This window comes from Schistosoma mansoni, chromosome 1 (assembly GCF_000237925.1).
Source record: "Schistosoma mansoni strain Puerto Rico chromosome 1, complete genome".
NCBI classification, from domain to species: Eukaryota; Metazoa; Platyhelminthes; class Trematoda; order Strigeidida; family Schistosomatidae; genus Schistosoma; species Schistosoma mansoni.
The window spans coordinates 22,934,454-22,954,541 of record NC_031495.1 but is presented as its reverse complement, the minus strand read 5'-3'; the positions used below and the strand labels follow the sequence as shown (position 1 = coordinate 22,954,541).

The window sequence follows — 20,088 nt, the reverse complement described above, 5'->3', positions numbered from 1 at the left end:
CTGAACTCGTCCACCAAGCTTACTTGTAGTAATCTCATAACAGTTCAACAAACTAGTTTACCTAACATGTCATATAATCACACTTAACAATGCACTATTTATTAATCTATATTTCAGTCAGAAAATAATGACTTGAGCTGGTGTTTTTTGTTATAAATTTTTACATTCATATTAATTACAACAACAGCATAACAAGTATTGAATGACTTACAACTGATCCAACGTATAAAAGATTATAAGATTTATGATTAATAGTTGAAGTCACTTTCGAATTTTTATTCTCTCTTTCATCTTGATTTCTCCATTCTGGGGAAACAATAACCAAAAAATAGAAATATAAAAAATGTTTGAACGAAGTACGGAAAAAAGTGACTACTATTTTCATAGTTAGAATCATGAGTCAATTGAAGCTAGACCATTATGGAAAACCTGGAAGCACTAGACGGCCGTTTCGTCCTATTATGGGACTCCCCGGAAGTACGTATCCACGATCCCACCTCGCGAGATTCGAACCCAGGACTCACCAGTGCTTCCAGGTTTTCCATGCTCGTCTAGCTTCAGTTGACTCATGATTTCAAATATGAAAATACTGAAATCTCCACAAAACCCCTTCTGACTACTATTTAATTATGCCATTAAATTAGTTATATTAAAATTACTTAGTTTAATTATTAGTCTGGTCTCGCAATATCTTTTATGCTTAGGCATCATTAGAGTTTTGGTGACTGATAAATAGGAGAATATTTTAGGAAGTAATCACATAAAATCCAGAATAACTGAAAAGTTGATAAATCATTTCAGTAATTTAAAGGTTTCCACAGCATACTCAAAATGGAAGAATTCTGAATAAGCAGTTGTCTTCAATAGCCTAACAAATATAAGTTTATAAAGACTTGAAACTAGGGCATATATATACCGAATGTGAATGGAATTGACAGGGGTGTGAATTGAGAATTATCGATTTTGAATCAGTTACATGTTACATACTTGTGAAATGCCTCATTATAAGGTTGAAAGGTCATACAAAAAACGGTATGATAGTTTAGTGAGTTATAGTAAACAAAGTTTAAATCATGTGACTGATACAAAATGTAGAAAATACTAAATTTGTTATACTGCGAACATAGTAATACGGTATATGTGCAGTTAGGATTCTTCGTAAGACAAGGTTGGGAAAATACATACAATAAATGAGATTGGGGTTTAATTTATATAATTTGTGATTGACCGTACGAAGGAAAGGAATGACTATAGTTTCAGCCAAAGTGAACGAAAAAAAACTGAGTAAATGTTTGAACACATGTCTGGTTTATTCTAGCTAATCGTGATCAGCTCCACTGTATAGAGAAGGGGTAACATTAAATAGTTTAGAAAACTACTCAGGACTAGATGTCTAACACAAAAGTCCCTCTTCATCTTAACTTGATTTTTACTGTCTAATAATTGCTAAGACCTGACTCTATATTTTAAAAACAACTTTTATAATCAATATTATTTGATTGTGTACCACGATAGCTATATAAACATAAATAGTCTACTGTGTTAGTAAAAGTCAAATTCGAACAAACCATAGGTCGCTCAAAGTTTAAGTAGTAATTAACGTAACACTAGTATATATCTTTCGATATTCACTTGAGATGTTCATTGAGGTTACAAATTGACCTCAGTGCGCATCCAGGACCCCAACAACGGGATCAAAACTTGGGCCATCGGTTTCGCTTACGGTCCTTTAATCTCTAGACCAATGGTTTAAAGTTTATATGATAAGCATCATTGAAGACCTATATGTGGTGCTAAATTAATCAACATCTTCGGGTCTAGTTAGGGGGGGGGGACTTATTTACGTATGTGGTCTGTCATTAAATAGGAGTTATCAGTTGTCGGAAAAACAGTTCTCTTTGGGAAAAGATTACACGGCCCAGGCAACTCCGTCGATTAACGGGAGAAACCTAGTATCACTGTTAATAATCGATGCAGAAGCAGATTGACGATGCGAGGAAGATAAAAATATATTCCATAGAACAAATGGATTGTTGCTCGCAGTAAAATTCAGGATGCATGTTTCACACCACTCAAGAGTCATTAACTGGATAACTCGGTACCCAAAAGTCCCATATAGGGGTGTTCGAGATCACACTGTCAATCCCAATCCGTTCTTCTAACAAAAGGTGTGACAAAATGACCATATCGAGGTAATCCGCACAGGATTCACATATGCCGAGGCTGATCAAAATTCAGTCATGAATATCAGCTTAACAAACCTTAAGAATTAATCTAAAATTATAAAATATTTTTTACCAGCAGTAGCCACTGAAAAGCCTAATACCAACAACCAATATCATAAATTGGCAAACTAATTCGGCTTTGAAGTAGGAGAAAGAAATAAACCTTGGTTACATTTGTAAGCCATATAATAAAATCATAAATCTAATTTACCTACTTATAAGTAGTCACAGGTTGTAAGTAAAATTATAGTGGTAATTGAAATTGTTTACCTAGGAATGCTTGAAGTGCGAACATTGGATCTTTTACATCTCTCAAAAGGCCAACAACAACGAAGAACGGCTGCAACCTTACTCCTAGTTTAGATTCGACTGCCGTCAGAATGTCCTTTTTAAAGTGATTTGCGTCCTCAATGTCAACCCGTATTGCTACAATGTGAAAGATAAGAGAAATAAAATAAGATTTAAGATCAAAAACACGAAGTTCAGCGAACGGATCTCTTTACAACGAATTTTATATCAAGCTGTACAATCGTATATATATATATATATGAAAATGTTTTGTTAAAGTACTAATTCCTTGAGGGAATTTGAACACGAATAACCAAGTTGACGTAATAGAAAGATTACAATACTAGATTACGTAATACGCGTAATAACAATAGATTTAGTGAATATAATAAGATAAATAAATTAATATATTGGTAATATCCCAATGAGTAGAAAAAATAGATTTTCTGACGTTTCGTGACTCAGTGTAAGCCACTTCTTCAGAGAATAAATAACCAAATTAACCATAATATAATAAGATGATTAAAATGAATAAAATGTCATTAGTAAGAACTTATTTTCTGTATCCATAAAAGATAAGCTCCCACGTCTGGTCGCCTCTATGTGCATCTACCAGTTCACCTGCTCTTGCGGAGCAAGGTACATCGGCCGTAGCCAGCGCTCGCTTTCAACTCGGATACGAGTACATATCCCAGTTTGGTTCTACAAGGGTGAAAGGAAAGCAGTTAGGAGTTCTATACTTGAACACCTAATCGACTGTAATCATCCTACTGATCCACAGTTTGATTTTAAGGTTATTGATATGATTCATTCAAATCTACTTAGATTTCTTCGTATCCAACTCCTAAAAATATCTGAAGCTCTTACCATCCATGAGCTTAAACCAGGACTATGTGTACAAAAGAAGTACGTCTTATCGTTATCGTTGCCATGGCCTTAATATTATTATTATCATTCTGTTATTATTATTACTATTATTATTATTACTGCATTCCCCTTTACTTATGTCTTATATTCTCATTATTTTCTTCATGAATACTCATCATATTACCTTATTTATTTTTACACCTCTATGACCTTTAATTATTGTAACAAAAACATTTTATTCATTTTAATCATCTTATTATATTCACTAAATCTATTGTTATTACTTGTATTATGTAATCTAGTATTATAATCTTGGTTATTAGTGTTCACATTTCCTCACGGAATTAGTACTTTAACAAAACATTTTCATACATATACGATTGTACAGCTTGATAATAAATTCGATTTTTCATAGTTGGAATCATGAATCAATTGAAGCTAGACCACCAAAGAAAACCTGGAAGCACTGGACGGCTGTGAAAATACTGAAATCTCCACAAAACCCCTTCTGATAATAAATTGGTTGGAAAGAGATCGCTTCGTTGAACTTTGTTTTCTTAATTTTAAGATTTAAAAACCTGGAAACTATTTGAGTAAAAGTCCTTACAAAATAAGAGTGTTGATTACTTAAAGATTTATAAATGAGTTCATATGAAGTAAAAAAAATTAGGAAAAGTGTGATTCACAGATTTCTTCATATTCACTACAAGCCAATCATCTTAAAAATTAAATGATTGTAAAAAATCAGATTTTAAAATCTGCATTTAATTGAACTCATAAAAGGAACTAATTGTATAATGACATCAAGGTGACCATAACCCATTACTCAGATTTTACTTAATAGAGGTTGTGATTTAAATGTGAAAGTTCATATCTATATTATACTAAACAGAGACAAAATCAAATTTAAGTTGTTTTATTTTCCCTACATGAGTTATTTAACTGAATAAATTTAGTACAGCAGATTTGATTTCAGATGATTTTGCTTAAACATTCTGATGTGTGGGCGAGAATGACAGTGATTGGTTGTCTTGATGAGTCAGACATTAGATAGGATGACAGGTGTTTATGTGTTATATATATTCCCCTATCCTTATTATGTATTAACTGTTCCTTGTTGATGGACACTTATTGATTGACTGTTCTTTGTGTCGGATTTTGGTGTGGAAATATATTGACGTTATAGTCAGGCTAATCTCGTGTTCTTGATCTGAGTTGTGTTGAAGTCCTGTAGAATAGACACTGGGTGGGAATCTAATGTAGATATTCGTCTAAGGTAAATTAACGGTCCCACATACGTGTAAAAAGTGAAAGGACTGTTATAACAAGAAACCCCTAAAGTCATAATCAGCATCACTACGTTTATAACACATTCATCATACCGGACGACATAAATTTGAGTTTTATGAGAGGCATCAATTTATTAAGGATTTTCATTGATGACTGGTATTAGCTGGCACGAAACACAGATTTAAAAGCTTGATTCAATACACATTCAGAAATTTCATGATAAACACAGGACTTTTTTAAATTTAGTACCAATATTAATAATCAGTTGAGCAAATGATTTTTTGATAAAAATTAGTTCACAAATAAAAATACATTTTCTATCTTTAATAGTTTAGTATTGAAGTATTAATATACTGAATTTACTAAGGGTGATCATTAGATTGTACTATTTCATAATCAGGTTGAGAACAATAATAATTTGTGAGTATTATTCACAAAAGTGTCAAGACTAACCTTCTCTAAAAAAAGTATCAAATAATGTGAAGATCTGACTCATTTATAAGAATAAATAAAACAAATCAAGTTCCTCGATGATTTCATCCAAATATTTATTAAAAAAAAGAAAATTAGCACACTCATTTTGTTCATTACCAGTAAATCAGATCAATAAATAATAATTGATAGAAAAACAAAATATTCATGAATACAGGACCTATAATGTTTCTTAGTCTGTTTTATTTAATTCTCTTGGGCAGTGAATAAAAGCTTTGAAAGTAGTCACTACTTTATGGTGTTTATATATATATATATATATATATATATATATATATATATATATAATAAATTAAATTCACATGATGTAATTTACAAATACGTGTCAAATTTCGGTTTATCAACCTCTATACATTTTGATTCTTTTCGACTCTTGCGAAAAAAGTCCTTAATTGATCATTTGTAAGAATATTGGTAATCAATTTTAATGTCATTAAAAATATAGTAATAAAGGAAAATTTTCTCAGCAAATATTTTAAAAGAATTAAGATAAATTACTGTGAGCATTTATAGAGTAAATAACTGACAAAATAAAGTTTATAACTATGAAATCACAAATATATTACTTAACTTGATTCTTTTGCATTTATCATTAAAAGTACAAATGTTTCTTCTAACTAATATCATCATATGTAATACATGTGTTTCTGTGTGCATAATTTTGTTCAATAGATTATTATACATTAACGACGATTTCTTGTTGAATTATGAAAGAGGAAAAAATACATTTCGAAGTCATAAGACACGACAGATATTATACTTCAATAAGGATATATTACCCTAACTTAAGAAAAATTATTCCCATTAATTAATAATACGTCAGCTGAATAGCATCATGAAACAACGGTTAAAGAAAATAAAGAAGTATAAATTTCATTGGTTATTCTCTATTTTAGTACGCTTTAGTTCAACATGGAAGGTAGAAAGTGTTTTTTTAGTTTAAGTATTAATACTTAATAGTTGATAAAGGTTATCTATTAGTATATATGGAATGTAATCATTTATATTTTCTGATTAACAGAACTCCATCAAATAAACTTAACACAGCGCATACCTGAATGAATTATTCTCACAGTGCATAAGCAAAAAACGCACGCTGAACTAGGTCCATGATGAATATTTGACTGTTAGTAAAAATCATATATATTATACAATTATCATGAGAAAATGCTACCTGTCAATAGACTGATTTTCATTTAGTTTGTTTTTCCATTTACTATTACTTGGATAATTTCACAGTGGATAAGTCTGATGAGTAGCCTTGTTACTAAGTAAAATTAAAAATAGAAAAACGTCTCCTGAATGGTGAGTACCGTTAAGAAGCGCTAATGTTCAGTTTTTGGTCAGTTTCTAGCCTTTTTGAAATTAATACCACCAGTGTACGAAACCGAAAATCTTACACTGAAAACTAGCTGGGAATGTTATTAGCCAATTATATATAACTGAAGGAAAGAATCAAAGTATTTATTTATTAATCTTTCAAGCTCTTTGAATTCAATAGAAATTTTCATGAAGTTTAAAGTAAATTACAAGTTAAACCAAGGGACTACATGCAAAACATAATTTAATAATGTAGTGAGCAAGAACTAGAGTGGGGACCATCTCAGTGAAATCTGACAACCATACAGTAAACAGTTAATTTGCAAACTATCAATCAATTGTCTCAATCTTGACCATTCCTTCTGCAAATATCAGTCCATAGTCTCCGATTATTATTGTTCATACGTTTTCATACCAATTTCGTTTCGTTTCCGTTCTTTCCTTATCGATCTTCTACTGAAATACATTAAATGCCTGGCCATCGTTATATACTATTTGTGTGGATATAAGTAGCCCACACCACGATAATATATACAGAAAAAGCTATACGGATCTTTTTCTCTGCTTTAGACGATAAATCAAAAATAGAGCATCGAATTACTCCTAATCCAAGGTAATATGGTATTATTACAAATATTCTGTAACATTTGGATTCTAAAAAGGTTATACTAAATAGTCACATTTTCTAAAAAAAATGTCGTTATAACAACAAATGTGCTCTGTTTCATAGAGTTATTATAGTTCCAAAAGTAGTTTTAAGGTAAAAGCAATTTCAAATAAGCATACAATATTGTTTATTTTTAGTTACCTCTTTGCTGAATATGTACTAATTTTGACGAGTTTATACGCAAATGAATTCTTCACTTTATTTGAGTAGTGTGTTATTGCAGGAAACAAATTACACACTTTGATGTATATTTTTACACATACATACAATCAAAATAGGTGTAAACATATGATTGTTGTTGGTTTACTTGAGGAAAATATTTTTTACACATAGTCCGACACCGACTTGAAATTCAAATTCAAACATGGTGATAATTATGATCATGAAGAAGTGAAATGTATGATATAAGCTGTCTTACAAATATGTGAGTTAATTCTGCTGCTAAAAAATCTATCCTGAATTAAAGACACAATCATCTTTCTCAATTTCTTTGATATTAATCTTTAGTCGAAATGTATGTCCAAGTACTAAACTTATTTAAAATATTTCGATCTATTAAGAAAAAGTGGTTTGGTAATAACAATTCTTTGATTAATTTTAAACTATCTAAGCTCTCTGACAAAAAAAAGACTCTAACAGTTTCAAGCTAACGAATTTAGCAAATAAAGTTCTGGTAAATCCATTGTACTGACTGAATTTGAGATACGCAGAGGCTGGATGTAAAATAAGGACTATTAATCAGTAGTCATATATGAAATATTTCTATTTGAAAAAAATTGTCATTTTTTCATGTTTATAATGTATGTTCATGCGAGATCATCAGATAACTGAGAAATAACCTTTGTTAATTAAACTTTTACCATTAATGTCTGATTTTTAAGCACCATATATTTACTACACATACTTAGATAGAATGTTGTATCTTCTACGCAACGTCTGAAATCTTAACACTGAAAGCGCAAGTAGGCTAATAAGCCTAAAATAAGTATAAGCAGCAGAGTATACAGTTAAATGACATCAACATATATTTCCTTACATACAAATCATCATGAAATTGATACGAGCCGCTCATAACAGACAAATTCTATCAGAGATCTTTCCAAAAATAATTAAAAATAAAATTGTGCTTTCGAGACTAACTTAATATATGTAAAGTTCATAAGTTCCTTTCCGAATTCATAACATTTAATGATCAAATTTTTTTCTAGATAATTAGATTCTATAGGCTTAAATACTTCTTATCACCAACCCAGATGACATAATAATAATTTTTGTGCTAATAACAAAATTTTATATCGTGCATTTTTGTTTAAAGATGTCACATTCTAAGAAAGTTTAAGTATTTAGAACATGAAACACAAAGTAAGTCAAGTTGTTTATATATTTCGCCATTCTGTGTAATGAAATCTGTACTTCGATTTAAGTTAATAAAAAATATATCTATTTCACTTTCAAAGTGTATCTACTCTACACAGAGAGTTAAATTAAAAAGTGTAATAAAATTATGTATACGAGAGGTATCAACTGCTCTAAGAGATTTAAACAGTTTTTGGAAACATGGGAAACATAACAATTATGTTTTGATCATTTTGTAAAAGAACATAAAAAACTCAAATACTAAAATTTAACTGATCGTAATCTTTTAAGTGATGCAACATATTCGACAAATGAGGCAAAATGACTGATATGCAAGATAGCAAAATAGATCCTTGAAATTTCAGGTAGTTAATTTTACTGAAAAATCTAAACAAACCAAGGATATGGTTATTCTTGCTTCATTTAAATGCTAGAAAATGTGAATTTTTATATTTACGAAGTACAAACTATTTTTATACAGTGCTTCTGACTATTTTGACTGAATTTTTGTTCTTTTTTACATATATAGGATTAAGTAAAGGCAGTAGATACTTTTATTTTGATTACACATCTGACAAAATGTTAACAACACGATTCCTGGTTAACTAATCATAAAGCCTTTCTTCCAATCTCATCTTTAAAAGGGTTATAGGTATGATAACTGCAGAACTGACTCCGCCTGTAGCTCCTGCGGGGGCTACTGCCGGTCCCAATCCCGGATAAAGGAGGAGTGTTGGGCATGGGGTTAGCGACCCCATCCCGTAGAAAACTAACTCGCTAAAAAAACGACAAGCAGAAAAAAATTATTCAAACCATTTAAACTCTTCCCTCTGAGTTGAAGGAAGAATTATGACGCCTCATGATGAAAGCCAAGTTCATTCGGAAGTCATGAGGCCGACGCACGTTCTAACAACCAGAGCGACAATTTCTATAGGTACATGGAACGTTCGTACAATGTGGGAGACCGGAAGAGTCTTCCAAATTGCTGCAGAAATGAGGAAATACAACCTGGAGGTGCTTGTCATCAGTGAAACGCATTGGACGCAGGTTGGACAACAACAAATAGCTTCAGGGGAGCTTCTGTTATACTCCAGTCATGAAGAAGAAAATGCCCCACATACACAAGGAGTTGCACTGATGCTGTCCAAACAAGCACAAAATGCACTTATAGGATAGGAATCTCATGGTCCAAGGATCATCAAAGCCTCCTTCGAAACAAAGAAAGAGAGAATTACAATGAACGTCATCCAATGCCATGCGCCTACCGACGACTACAAAGAAGACGTTAAACATCAATTCTACAATAGGCTGCAGTCAATCGTCGAGAAGAGCTCAACAAAGTACCTGACCATTCTGATGGGAGATTTCAATGCCAAGGTTGGAATGGACAACACTGGATACGAAAACGTCATGGGACAACATGGACTGGGAGAAATGAACGAAAATGTTGAGAGATTTGCAAACCTATGTGGCTTCAATAAACTGGTCATAGGCGGCACTATATTCCCATACAAATGCATTCACAAAACCATATGGACTTCATCGGACTACACTATGCACAACCAAATTGACCATATCTGCATCAACAAAAGGTTCAAGAGGACTGTGGAGGATGTGAGAACCAGGAAAGGAGCTGATATAGCCTCAGATCATCACTTACTGGTCGCCAAGATGAAATTAAAACTTAAGAAGCACTGGACAACTGGGCGGACAACATCACAAACGTTTAATACGGCTTTTCTTCCGGATACTGACAATCTCATCAAGTTCAAGATAGCCCTCAACAACAAGTCGCAGGCCGTCCATTAACTACTCAATGGAGAGGGAACTACCATGGAGAGCAACTGGAAAGGGATAAAAGGGGCAATCATTTCAATATGTCAGGAGGTTCTGGGCCACAAGCGCTTCACCACAAGGAATGGATCACTGTTAGTACACTGGATAAGATTGAAGAAGGGAGAAACAAGAAGACAGCAATCAATATCAGCCGAACAAGAGCAGAAAAAGCCAAGGCACAAGCCGAATATACAGAATTAAACAAGCAAGTGAAGAGGAGCATCAGAACTGACCAAATCTCAACTCTACGGATAATTGTGGAACAGTTAATTGGATGGAATGCATCACTCTACATCAACTTCATTGACTACGAGAAAGCATTTGATAGTGTGAACAGGACAACACCATTGAGGCTTCTTCGACACTACGGTGTACCTGAGAAGATAGTCAATATCATACAGAGTTCCTATGACGAATTAAACTGTCAAATAGTTCGAGGTAAAGACCAGTGTTAGGCATGGTTGCTTACTCTCACACTTTCTCGTTCTCCTGGTGATCGACTGGATCATGAAGACGTCAACATCTGGAGAGAAGCACGGGATACAATAGACAGCTAGGATGCAGCTGGACGATTTAGACTTCGCAGATGATCTGGCTCTTCTATTACACACGCAACAACAAATGCAGGAGAAAACGACCAGTGTAGCAGCAGCCTCAGCAGCAGTAGGTCTCAATATACACAAAGGGAAAAGAAAGACTCTCCGATACAATACAACATGCACCGACCGAATTACACTTAACGAAGAAGCATTGGAGGATATGAAAACCTTTACATATCTGGGCAGCATTATCGATGAACACGGTGGATCTGATGCAGATGTGAAGGCGAAATTTGGCAAAGCAAGAGCAGCATATCTGCAACTGAAGAACATCTGGAACTCAAAACAACTCTCAACCAACACCAAGATCAGAAATTTCAATACAAATGTCAAGACAGTTCTACTGTATGGGGTGGAGACCTGGAGAACTACGAAGGCCATCATCCAGAAGATACAGATGTTTATTAGCAGTTTTCTACGCAAGATACTTCGGATCCGTTGGCCAGACACTATCAGCAACAAGCTATTGTGGGAGACAACAAACCAGATTCCAACCAGCGGAGGAAGAAATCAGGAAGAAGCGCTGGAGGTGGATAGGACACACATTGAAGAAATCACCCAACTGCGTCACAAGGCAAGCCCTCAAGTGGAGTCCTGAAGGTCAAAGGAGAAGAGGAAGACCAAAGAACACATTACGCCGAGAAATGGAGACAGACATGAGAAGAATGAACAAAAGTTGGATAGAACTAGAAAGGAAGGCCCAGGACAGAGTGGGTTGGAGAATGTTGGTCGGCGGTCTATGCTCCGTTGGGAATAACATGCGTAAGTTGTAAAACTCTGAAGAAATATAATTTTCTTGAAAACGTTAGTGGTGTTTGATTATTCAGTAGTAAATAAATAGTTGGTGATGTTTCTTTATATTAGTGTCAAAGCTTGAAGCTCAAAACTTTCAAAATGTTCTCCCAAAGACAGAAATTCTTTATGGTGTATCATGTTTTAATTCATGCTGAGAATATTCCAGCAAAACATTGAGAAACAGAGCGCTACCTACTACTTTTATTTTTGCTTATATTGGTCAGCTTTCAAAAATATTCATGATAAAAACTGTTTTTATAATTAACGCAATGATCGATAGTGTTTAAATCATGGAGCCATAACTTATTAAATATCCACACTGGGTTTGTTATTAATTAGTCTGGTTTAACACGGTAAATAGTATATGATATTTACTGCAGCGTTTATTGTGGATATGGCCTCGCTGAAAATCAAGATCCCTTGTTTACATGAAAATTAAATGGTTCACAAAACGTTTCGGTCGTAAATCGTTAGAGAGCAAACACGAATATAAACTGAGAAAGGGGCCATAGATAAAACCAAATATGTTTGGGTAAACATCTGTCATAAAGTCCTTATTAATTGCTGTCAATAGAATGATGAACACATACTGCATGTGCGATCATGAATATTTGGTTGTTTATCACATTCTTAAATCCATAAACTTCCGCTTTATTCATGTGTGAAAATAAACCACACGGTTCTTAACTTCAGTAGACAAAAATGATTTATTTAAATTCAATTAAACAGTTAACTGTCGGAATGTATTCTACTATAATCCAAATTTGTATTTTATGCTTGTTGTTAATTCTGGATCACATTAGCTATTTTACATTATCAACATTATTATACGAGGTAGCTCATGAAAACGAATCATGAACCATTGTCATGAACATTTACACTCACTTTATAAAGATACCACTGAACAGAAACTTTTGATCATTAACATCATTCAAATAGTCACTTACATTTGACGTTGGTTTTTAATACCTTTCTATTCATCGTGTGCATGAAGGCTTCACCGTTTGAGGTAAAAACGTGTTAACCAACTGAAACCCAAAGCAAATTCAGCACAACTAATTTAAATACAATGGTTGTATTCTGATATTCATAAGATTGGTGAGTGACGCTTATATGAAGTTTCCTTACTCAGCTTTAAAAGTGGCAACATAAAATAATTAAAGAAGTATGTTTTCTATTATCGTTTGCAATACATTACAAAATTCATTTAACGATGAACATAACCTTGATTACTGATATCACAATTAGGCTGTTGAGAGGAAATAAAAATGAAGTGACCGCAAAAGGACAGCTCAAAATGATTTAAAGTGGAAATTCAGTATTACGAGTTGGTTTTTTAAACACATTAACCAGATAAATGATAGCAATCAGTAGGCAAAGTCGAGTGTTATATATGCTTACCTTGGTGTATGACTTGCAGCTGACCAGGATAATCAGGCTAAACATATTGTATAAGATGGAAAAAAGCAGGTGGATTATTTTAAGTGAACTGTAAAAAATATATATATCTGCAAACGTGTGATAAGTTCTACATGCTATTTATTCATATTTCGAATTGATTAAGAATTTGGCAACATTTATTATGTCTATAACATATAAGCTACTGAATATCTAATCTCATTTAAAAGTAAATAATCGAATTTTAGCACAAACATCCAAAGAATTTTTGAGAATATTGGAGCAAACAAAAAAACTGATCGGGGTTTAGAGAGAATAAGATTTTATTAGATTCAAGTCAATGTTTCCAGGAATTTAAAAATACAAAAATAGTAGCCTGAAAAATAATTAGTTGATGGATACTAAATGACTCGTTTATTATCGTTGAGAAGTTTAGTTACATTTACATGTAATCCTTGGTTAAGTTTTGAACACGAGTAGAACGTAAGTTACAATACTGATTAATTAAAATTAAGTTATATCAGTCATTTTGTTCAGTTTTAAAGTATTTGACGAGTTAATAGTTAGTCTAAACTTACTAAGGACGATCTGTTGTGAAATCAAACTGCTTTTCATATAAGAGTAACATTATGGCTGCTCATGAAGAAACTAGTATTCAGAGCTAAAAGTGAGCGAAAAGCGTATTAACTGATGCCAAATGAAATGGTCGGGTTCTAGAATTTCTTCACTAATAGCTTTTAAGATATGAAAGTATTGGGGAATCACATAGAAAATATAAACTATGCTGCAAGATTATCAGTTACATTGATTTTAATAACATAAACATAAGTAACGTAAAATTAGATGTTGTGTAGTCGCATACAATATTGGCCAAAGTAAATGTGAGTCAAACGAATGATTATAGGCATCAGAGTAAAGGAAGATAAATGATTACGAAGTCGAATGTCAATGGAAACGCAAAGTCGTTAAACAAACTCAAGTTGGTGCTTTGTTACATTAAATATGACACTTCGTGAACTGCAAAGTTGAGACATTTAGTTGGTATATTTAAATTGCTTCAAATGATATGTGTCGTTTTTAAGACTGGAAATTGTGATAAAATTGAGTTTAGTGATAGATTCTCTGTTTGATGTATAATACTGTAACACCGTACTAACTACTGATGACTATTAGGAGATGACTCATTTGTCATAGCTACGATAATGTATTAACATATCTCTAAGCTTTGGATTTACAACCCAAACAAGTTGTGTTTCTTGGGATCAAAAGTGTGCATTGGGACAGAATCATCAAGTATCAGGGATAAGTCATCCACAATTGATATGCCTATTACCGAGTTTATCCAGCACACAGTTGCTACGAAGTAAATATATGTGCAACTTCTTCAACCTCATATTATAAGGAAATCGGGAGAGGAGAAACCAGCTGAAAACTTTAATTTACGAAAGATTTAAATGGTCATCACTCTACCGAAATTCTTTCCTCGTAAAAATCAAGTGTCGTGAGACGTCTTTGTTTAAAATAAAGGAGGACTAGGGTAAGGTACTTTGAGATTAGGAGTTTGATTTTATTGCTAGAAACTGCGTCCCTAAGATGGAGGTTACGCGTTGTTAAACAGTTAGTGCATACAAAATACCAAATATGTCCAATAAATTATCTTTTCAAAATAAAACTTATTAAATATCATTTCAAGTTAAACTAACTCAGTGATTCTACAAGTAGCTTTATGAAGTCCAAAAATATTGACTTTTGATGAATAAAAATTGATAAACTCTTCTAAGTTTTGGGTCAGATGTTTAAAAAAACAAATTAAGTTATCAATGTTGAATTGTTTTGTATCATATCTCACAGGTATTTCGTAACAAACCAATACTGTATTTATTTGTGGGGTCTTGTGGTATAAATGGTTTAATGTTTAGAGAAACTTTTCTTCTAAAACATGTGAACGGTGGATAACAAAATAACCGGTAATACATCAAGGTTGTTTCTATCAAATAATACCATGTATGCCAAACTTATTCATTTGCCTTTTTCCAAAAATAACTACCAGCCGAAATCAAAATATTGTCGAGGTACTTAAGGGCAGACACATCAACTTGCTTTCTTACGTATTTACACATCAACTTCATTTAATATGTCAAGATGATGCTATTTTGTAACTTGTACGAAGCATTGTTTTAAAACAAACTATCTAATACCGTTTAATAATCGTAATTTATTTTCTTACCCAAGTTTCTTTAAACTGCTTCAACATTGGTTGGTTAAGCAAAACAACTGCACTAAGGTGAGAAAACAATTAAACGGATAATCAATGCAGAGCAATAAAACTTACAAACTTCGGTCAACTAAATATGTCATCAGCTTCAGATATACCTCATGAGTTCTATCCATATATACATCAGTCCCGGTGCAAATTGAAAGGACAGGTATACTTTTGTCTAGCACTTCAAAACAATGACAAAAGTAAATGAATTACGAATAACATATGAATAATGAATTTAATTATTCTTGCTTCACCAATATAAAAAATAACCACATGTATGGTGAAAATTTGTCATCTTCCAACATATACAAATAATATTCAATAACTAGCGTAGGTCTGAAAATAAGAAACACCAATGATGAGTTTTCTAAAATAATAAACTCAGCTACCGAGGCACTCAAAACCACAAAATAATTTACTAGTGTTTCTGTATTTCGGTCAAAGCCAGATTACAAAACAGGGATTTTATACATGTTGCCTGAAATTTGACACTAAATTGTAGTTTAAAAAAGATCGAAATCAGCTTATATTCTTGCTCTTCTTTGGAAATCTGTTTTAATTTAGGGTTTCTACAGAAGCCACTAATAACTGAACCTATTGTATATGATCCAGATTTTCCAAATGCAGTATCTTTTTAACCATACTTATTTTTCCGCTTAGATTTTAGGTTTGTTATGGTTGACATAATTTTAGTTATTAGTTGTTAAATTGACCAGTTTAAAGCAAGACAACAAGAATGTCTTTATGCATCATTTTTTGAATTAAGGCCTATGGAAATCGGGATGTGACTAGGAATCGTCTTCAGCAGCGAATATTTTTAACCTTGTGTGAGCTGATGCTCAATAGTAGACTCGAGGTTGCCCCAAACACCTTCACAATCTGAAATTTTACCACTGTGCTATTCGAGACATGACTGACTAAAACCTATGTCTACTACTTCCTGTCAACTTCAACTTATCACTTAACATTTAAATATAGTCTACTCTGTGATAGGTTACTTAGACTAGTAAACATATTGCAACAATGTCAATAAAATTTGTTCAGCACTGAAAATATAAAATAACGTGGTACTGACCACTACTCTGTGGTTGATTAAATGTAGAAACGTTTCATGAGATTAAAGAGTGAGATAAGAGAATGCACTAACTAAACGATCAAGTAAGCCAAAGCGATCTCCAGTAGCTAACATGTGTTTTGATGAAAATCTTTTGTATCCAGAAAATGCTTACAGATGATTTTTTAAGGCTGTCTTACGAATAACTTGCAACCGACTAATAAGTAGGCTGAACTCACACCAAATTCACAAGTCTTGCAATCACCATCCAACTTTAATTTGATAATTATCGAAACGATTAGTAAGTATCGTATGTCCATGCTTATATATATATATATATATATATATATATATATAACCTTCCTAACAACCTTATGGAATAAGACATCAGAAAATTTACAAAGCTGTCCAGAATGAATAAAAGGAGTGTAAAATAATAAATAAAAGAGTCTAGATTTTTAGTAAAAATGAGTATCTTATTGGCAAGCCTTTTGCCAGTTATCCAAAGTATGTATGATTAGTTTACATATGCAAAACAAACAGCACTACTAATTTTGGACGTTTTAGAGATTTCAGTGCTTTGGCTTACTGACTGTTAGAAAGTCAATAAACCAACAATCACTCAATTACCGTCCAATATTAAAAGCAAACAATGTAACATTGTAAAACTTTAGACCTTCTGAGTTTAACAGACTTATCCGATTGAATAATATTATTATGGGTTATTGAAAGAGCAATGTATAACACTCGGTCATGTATTATTCGTCCCATATTTCAATGAATGTAAGATCTTGACAGCATTTTAGTCCACTTTATAAGAGCGATCAAGTTTTGGACTGCTTTTTGAGGTGCGTTAAGAAACGGTTTAGGGATACTTTGAACATAAGTTTGACTTCTAATTACATACTCAGTATAGCTCTCGGTAATTACCCTTCAAGGAACTTTTATCTTGTGTAACACATTTCGCTTTTTTTCTACTGCTTACGTAGGGATAGAAATGATCTACAGTTTTTAAATGTTCACAAAAATTGCTCTTATATCTTTTACAAATATTTATAAGCCCGATTAACAGGCATTTTTGACGACTTATTGATTTCTCCTTTTCCCTAGTTAAAATTAATATGCATTGGATAGCCTTGACCAAACATTTTGGTGTCGCAAAAAAAATTAAAGTCATAACCACTGATGATCTATAGTGTAATCCCATCCAACACTATTGAGCATGTGGTTTGATTAATTAGGACATATAATCTCGTCGGTTGATTGTCTTTCTAAAATGATTTAATGCTCAGAAATAAGGATGATAATAAGATTTATGTATTTGGTTAGAAAAGTTTTAGAACTTGGTAAAGTCTCTCATAAAGTCACTGTAAGTTAGGTTAACTCATGATCATGACTTGAGGGACATTATATGCTGTATTATAATGTCTAAAAGCTGTGTAAAGAAATTTGAAGGATAGATACAGCTATCTGAATACTGAGGAGCTGATGAAACTATTTTGAGTGTATTGCACTGCTTTATACTATTAAATGATAGGTGTCAAAAAGATCCCAACCTCAAAAGAAGATTTAAACAGTGATAACAAAGTTGGATTTAAAAGTACATAGTGTTGTACAACTAATCAGAGTCAACCAAATCTTTCCCAGCTATAATGCGGAAGATTGCCAAATGATCTAAGTATCAGGTGAAAAATGCCAAATAATGATTTGGGATTCAAAACGTGTCTTACCTTTTTTCATTTTGAGGTGAAAAACATATAGTTGTATGCAAAGAGACTATGAAAGTTCGGAGCCAATTATTTCACATCAGACTAACAAATGCTGCAAGGATCTTTTAGGTGAGATAATTTTTCATAACTGTGAGGCAGTAGAACTTTCTGTAGAACCAGCTTAAGAACATTGTACTGTTAAAAAGATTTCCATTGGTAAGATTAATAAGAACAATCCACGTTCTTGTGCTAACATATTGAGAGGCACTTTAATCAAATGCATGTATATACTCTAGATTAGAGCAATAAATAAGCTATATAGCTCAGAGATTTTTATAAAGTCAAGCAATCGGTTAAAAGAATCAGAAATCAAGGTGCGTCATCCATTTTTAAAGTATACTGAAATTGTTTCTAAATATTAAACGGTACTAAGATGACGAATGAACTGTTGTAACAGTTTAGGCGGCGAACTGTTGGGAAAAGCCCTACATGGTTCGCAAGTCTTTACACAAGTCGAAAATACTTTTTCTAGTTTACATGTCGCTCGATACTTTGTGCATTGCTGAATCTTAAAACACAGATAAAAATGGATGATTGGAAAAACAAGGGGAACTTACGACTGACAAGACGCGAGCACTGACGTAAATGAAGAGCAATCACTAATTTAGGATTTGCGGTTGATTGGTTGAAGTTTTCTATATCTTTTAAGGAACTTTCACAGTTGATGTTAACAATTTTTATAAATTCAGCTTCTAAATATAGTTCAAAGATCTCTCTAAACCATACGCATAAAAATCAGACAATTAGAACTGATTCACCTTATGTATAAAGCAGTACTCAAATTCCCTGATCCGAAAGTCTGTTTGGAGAGAATTAAACAGTACATAGCTGCAGTGAGCGTAAACAAATTATAGTTTTGATAGATTTTATAACCTATGAACTAAAACAAGGTACGAATGTCCAATTACTTCTAATTTGATAATATTAACTAAAAACAATCAAAATGGTTAAACACACATTTCATTGACTAGACACTTTCTGGAGTTTCCATAAAACGTTCAGGATTGTGTACCAAGGGATAGTAGATGTTTCATAAATCTTCATTACTTTAGTTGTATTAATGTTTCTTAGTTTGTCTTTTGGTTTGGAAAAAACTCTCGCTAAAGTAAACTGTTGGTGATATTTTCTCAGTCATTTTCCAGGAATAACATATTATCAGAGAAAAGTTCCAGTGATAGTATATATATTAACTTGTCGCTGACAAGGAGATAGGTTGGATATCTGGATAGAATAGATTTTTGAGAAGAACAAAAGACAGAGGATTTATAAGAAACTCGAAACAGTTAAGAAAACGAATGCATGAAAAAAACAGATTTTCAAAACGAAAGTGAGTGTTGTAAGCCTATAAGAGTTGGTGTTGGTAATAACTTAGTTGATCTAATTTCCTTCTCGTTATAAGATATTCAGACTATTTGACGAATAAAATATGGTATGTTTCAGATTTAAGACAATGACTTTGATGTTCTCATACTTCAAAAGGCGTTTATTTGTTTCTCTACTAGATTTCATTACAAACTTCGCTCAGTAAATATTCTGCACCGTAATATTGATCTGAAAATACTACTCCAACTTCTCGAATCGATTTTTGTACTAAACCATAGAGTTTGAGGCGCATGTCTGAGAATCTGTTTATTCTGATAGTTTGACCAGATTTATGGATAGAAAACTTTATTGTTCTTAACGCATAAGCATATTTGTTTATCTGTTTATTGACTCGGAACCGAAGAACGTTACATGAGTGTATGTATTGTGAGAAAAGCATGTTGATGAACGCATCTTAACACTGAAACTGAATCTGGACGTGTGGAAAAGTTTGCCGATAGTCCGTATTCGATCGATATCCTAACAATTACCTCTTTGCATGTCAAA

The 20,088-nt window shown here is 32.7% G+C and overlaps 1 protein-coding gene across 1 annotated transcript in view; it reads right to left on the bottom strand.

The window, feature by feature from the left end:
- Window positions 1-19,139, bottom strand: part of Smp_161030 (hypothetical protein) — a gene marked incomplete at its 3' end in the record, with an annotated part of 29,070 nt that extends 9,931 nt beyond the window's left edge. Inside the window, exons 1-7 of the mRNA XM_018793699.1 lie at window positions 18,978-19,139; window positions 18,777-18,934; window positions 15,466-15,577; window positions 15,361-15,412; window positions 13,137-13,173; window positions 2,496-2,651; window positions 212-306 (exon numbers count right to left, since the gene is read on the bottom strand). Of these exons, the coding sequence (XP_018648185.1) occupies window positions 212-306; window positions 2,496-2,651; window positions 13,137-13,173; window positions 15,361-15,412; window positions 15,466-15,577; window positions 18,777-18,934; window positions 18,978-19,045 (678 nt within the window). The 5' untranslated portion in view covers window positions 19,046-19,139. The remainder of the gene's footprint in view (window positions 1-211; window positions 307-2,495; window positions 2,652-13,136; window positions 13,174-15,360; window positions 15,413-15,465; window positions 15,578-18,776; window positions 18,935-18,977) is intronic.
- Window positions 19,140-20,088: the final 949 nt, after the last annotated feature.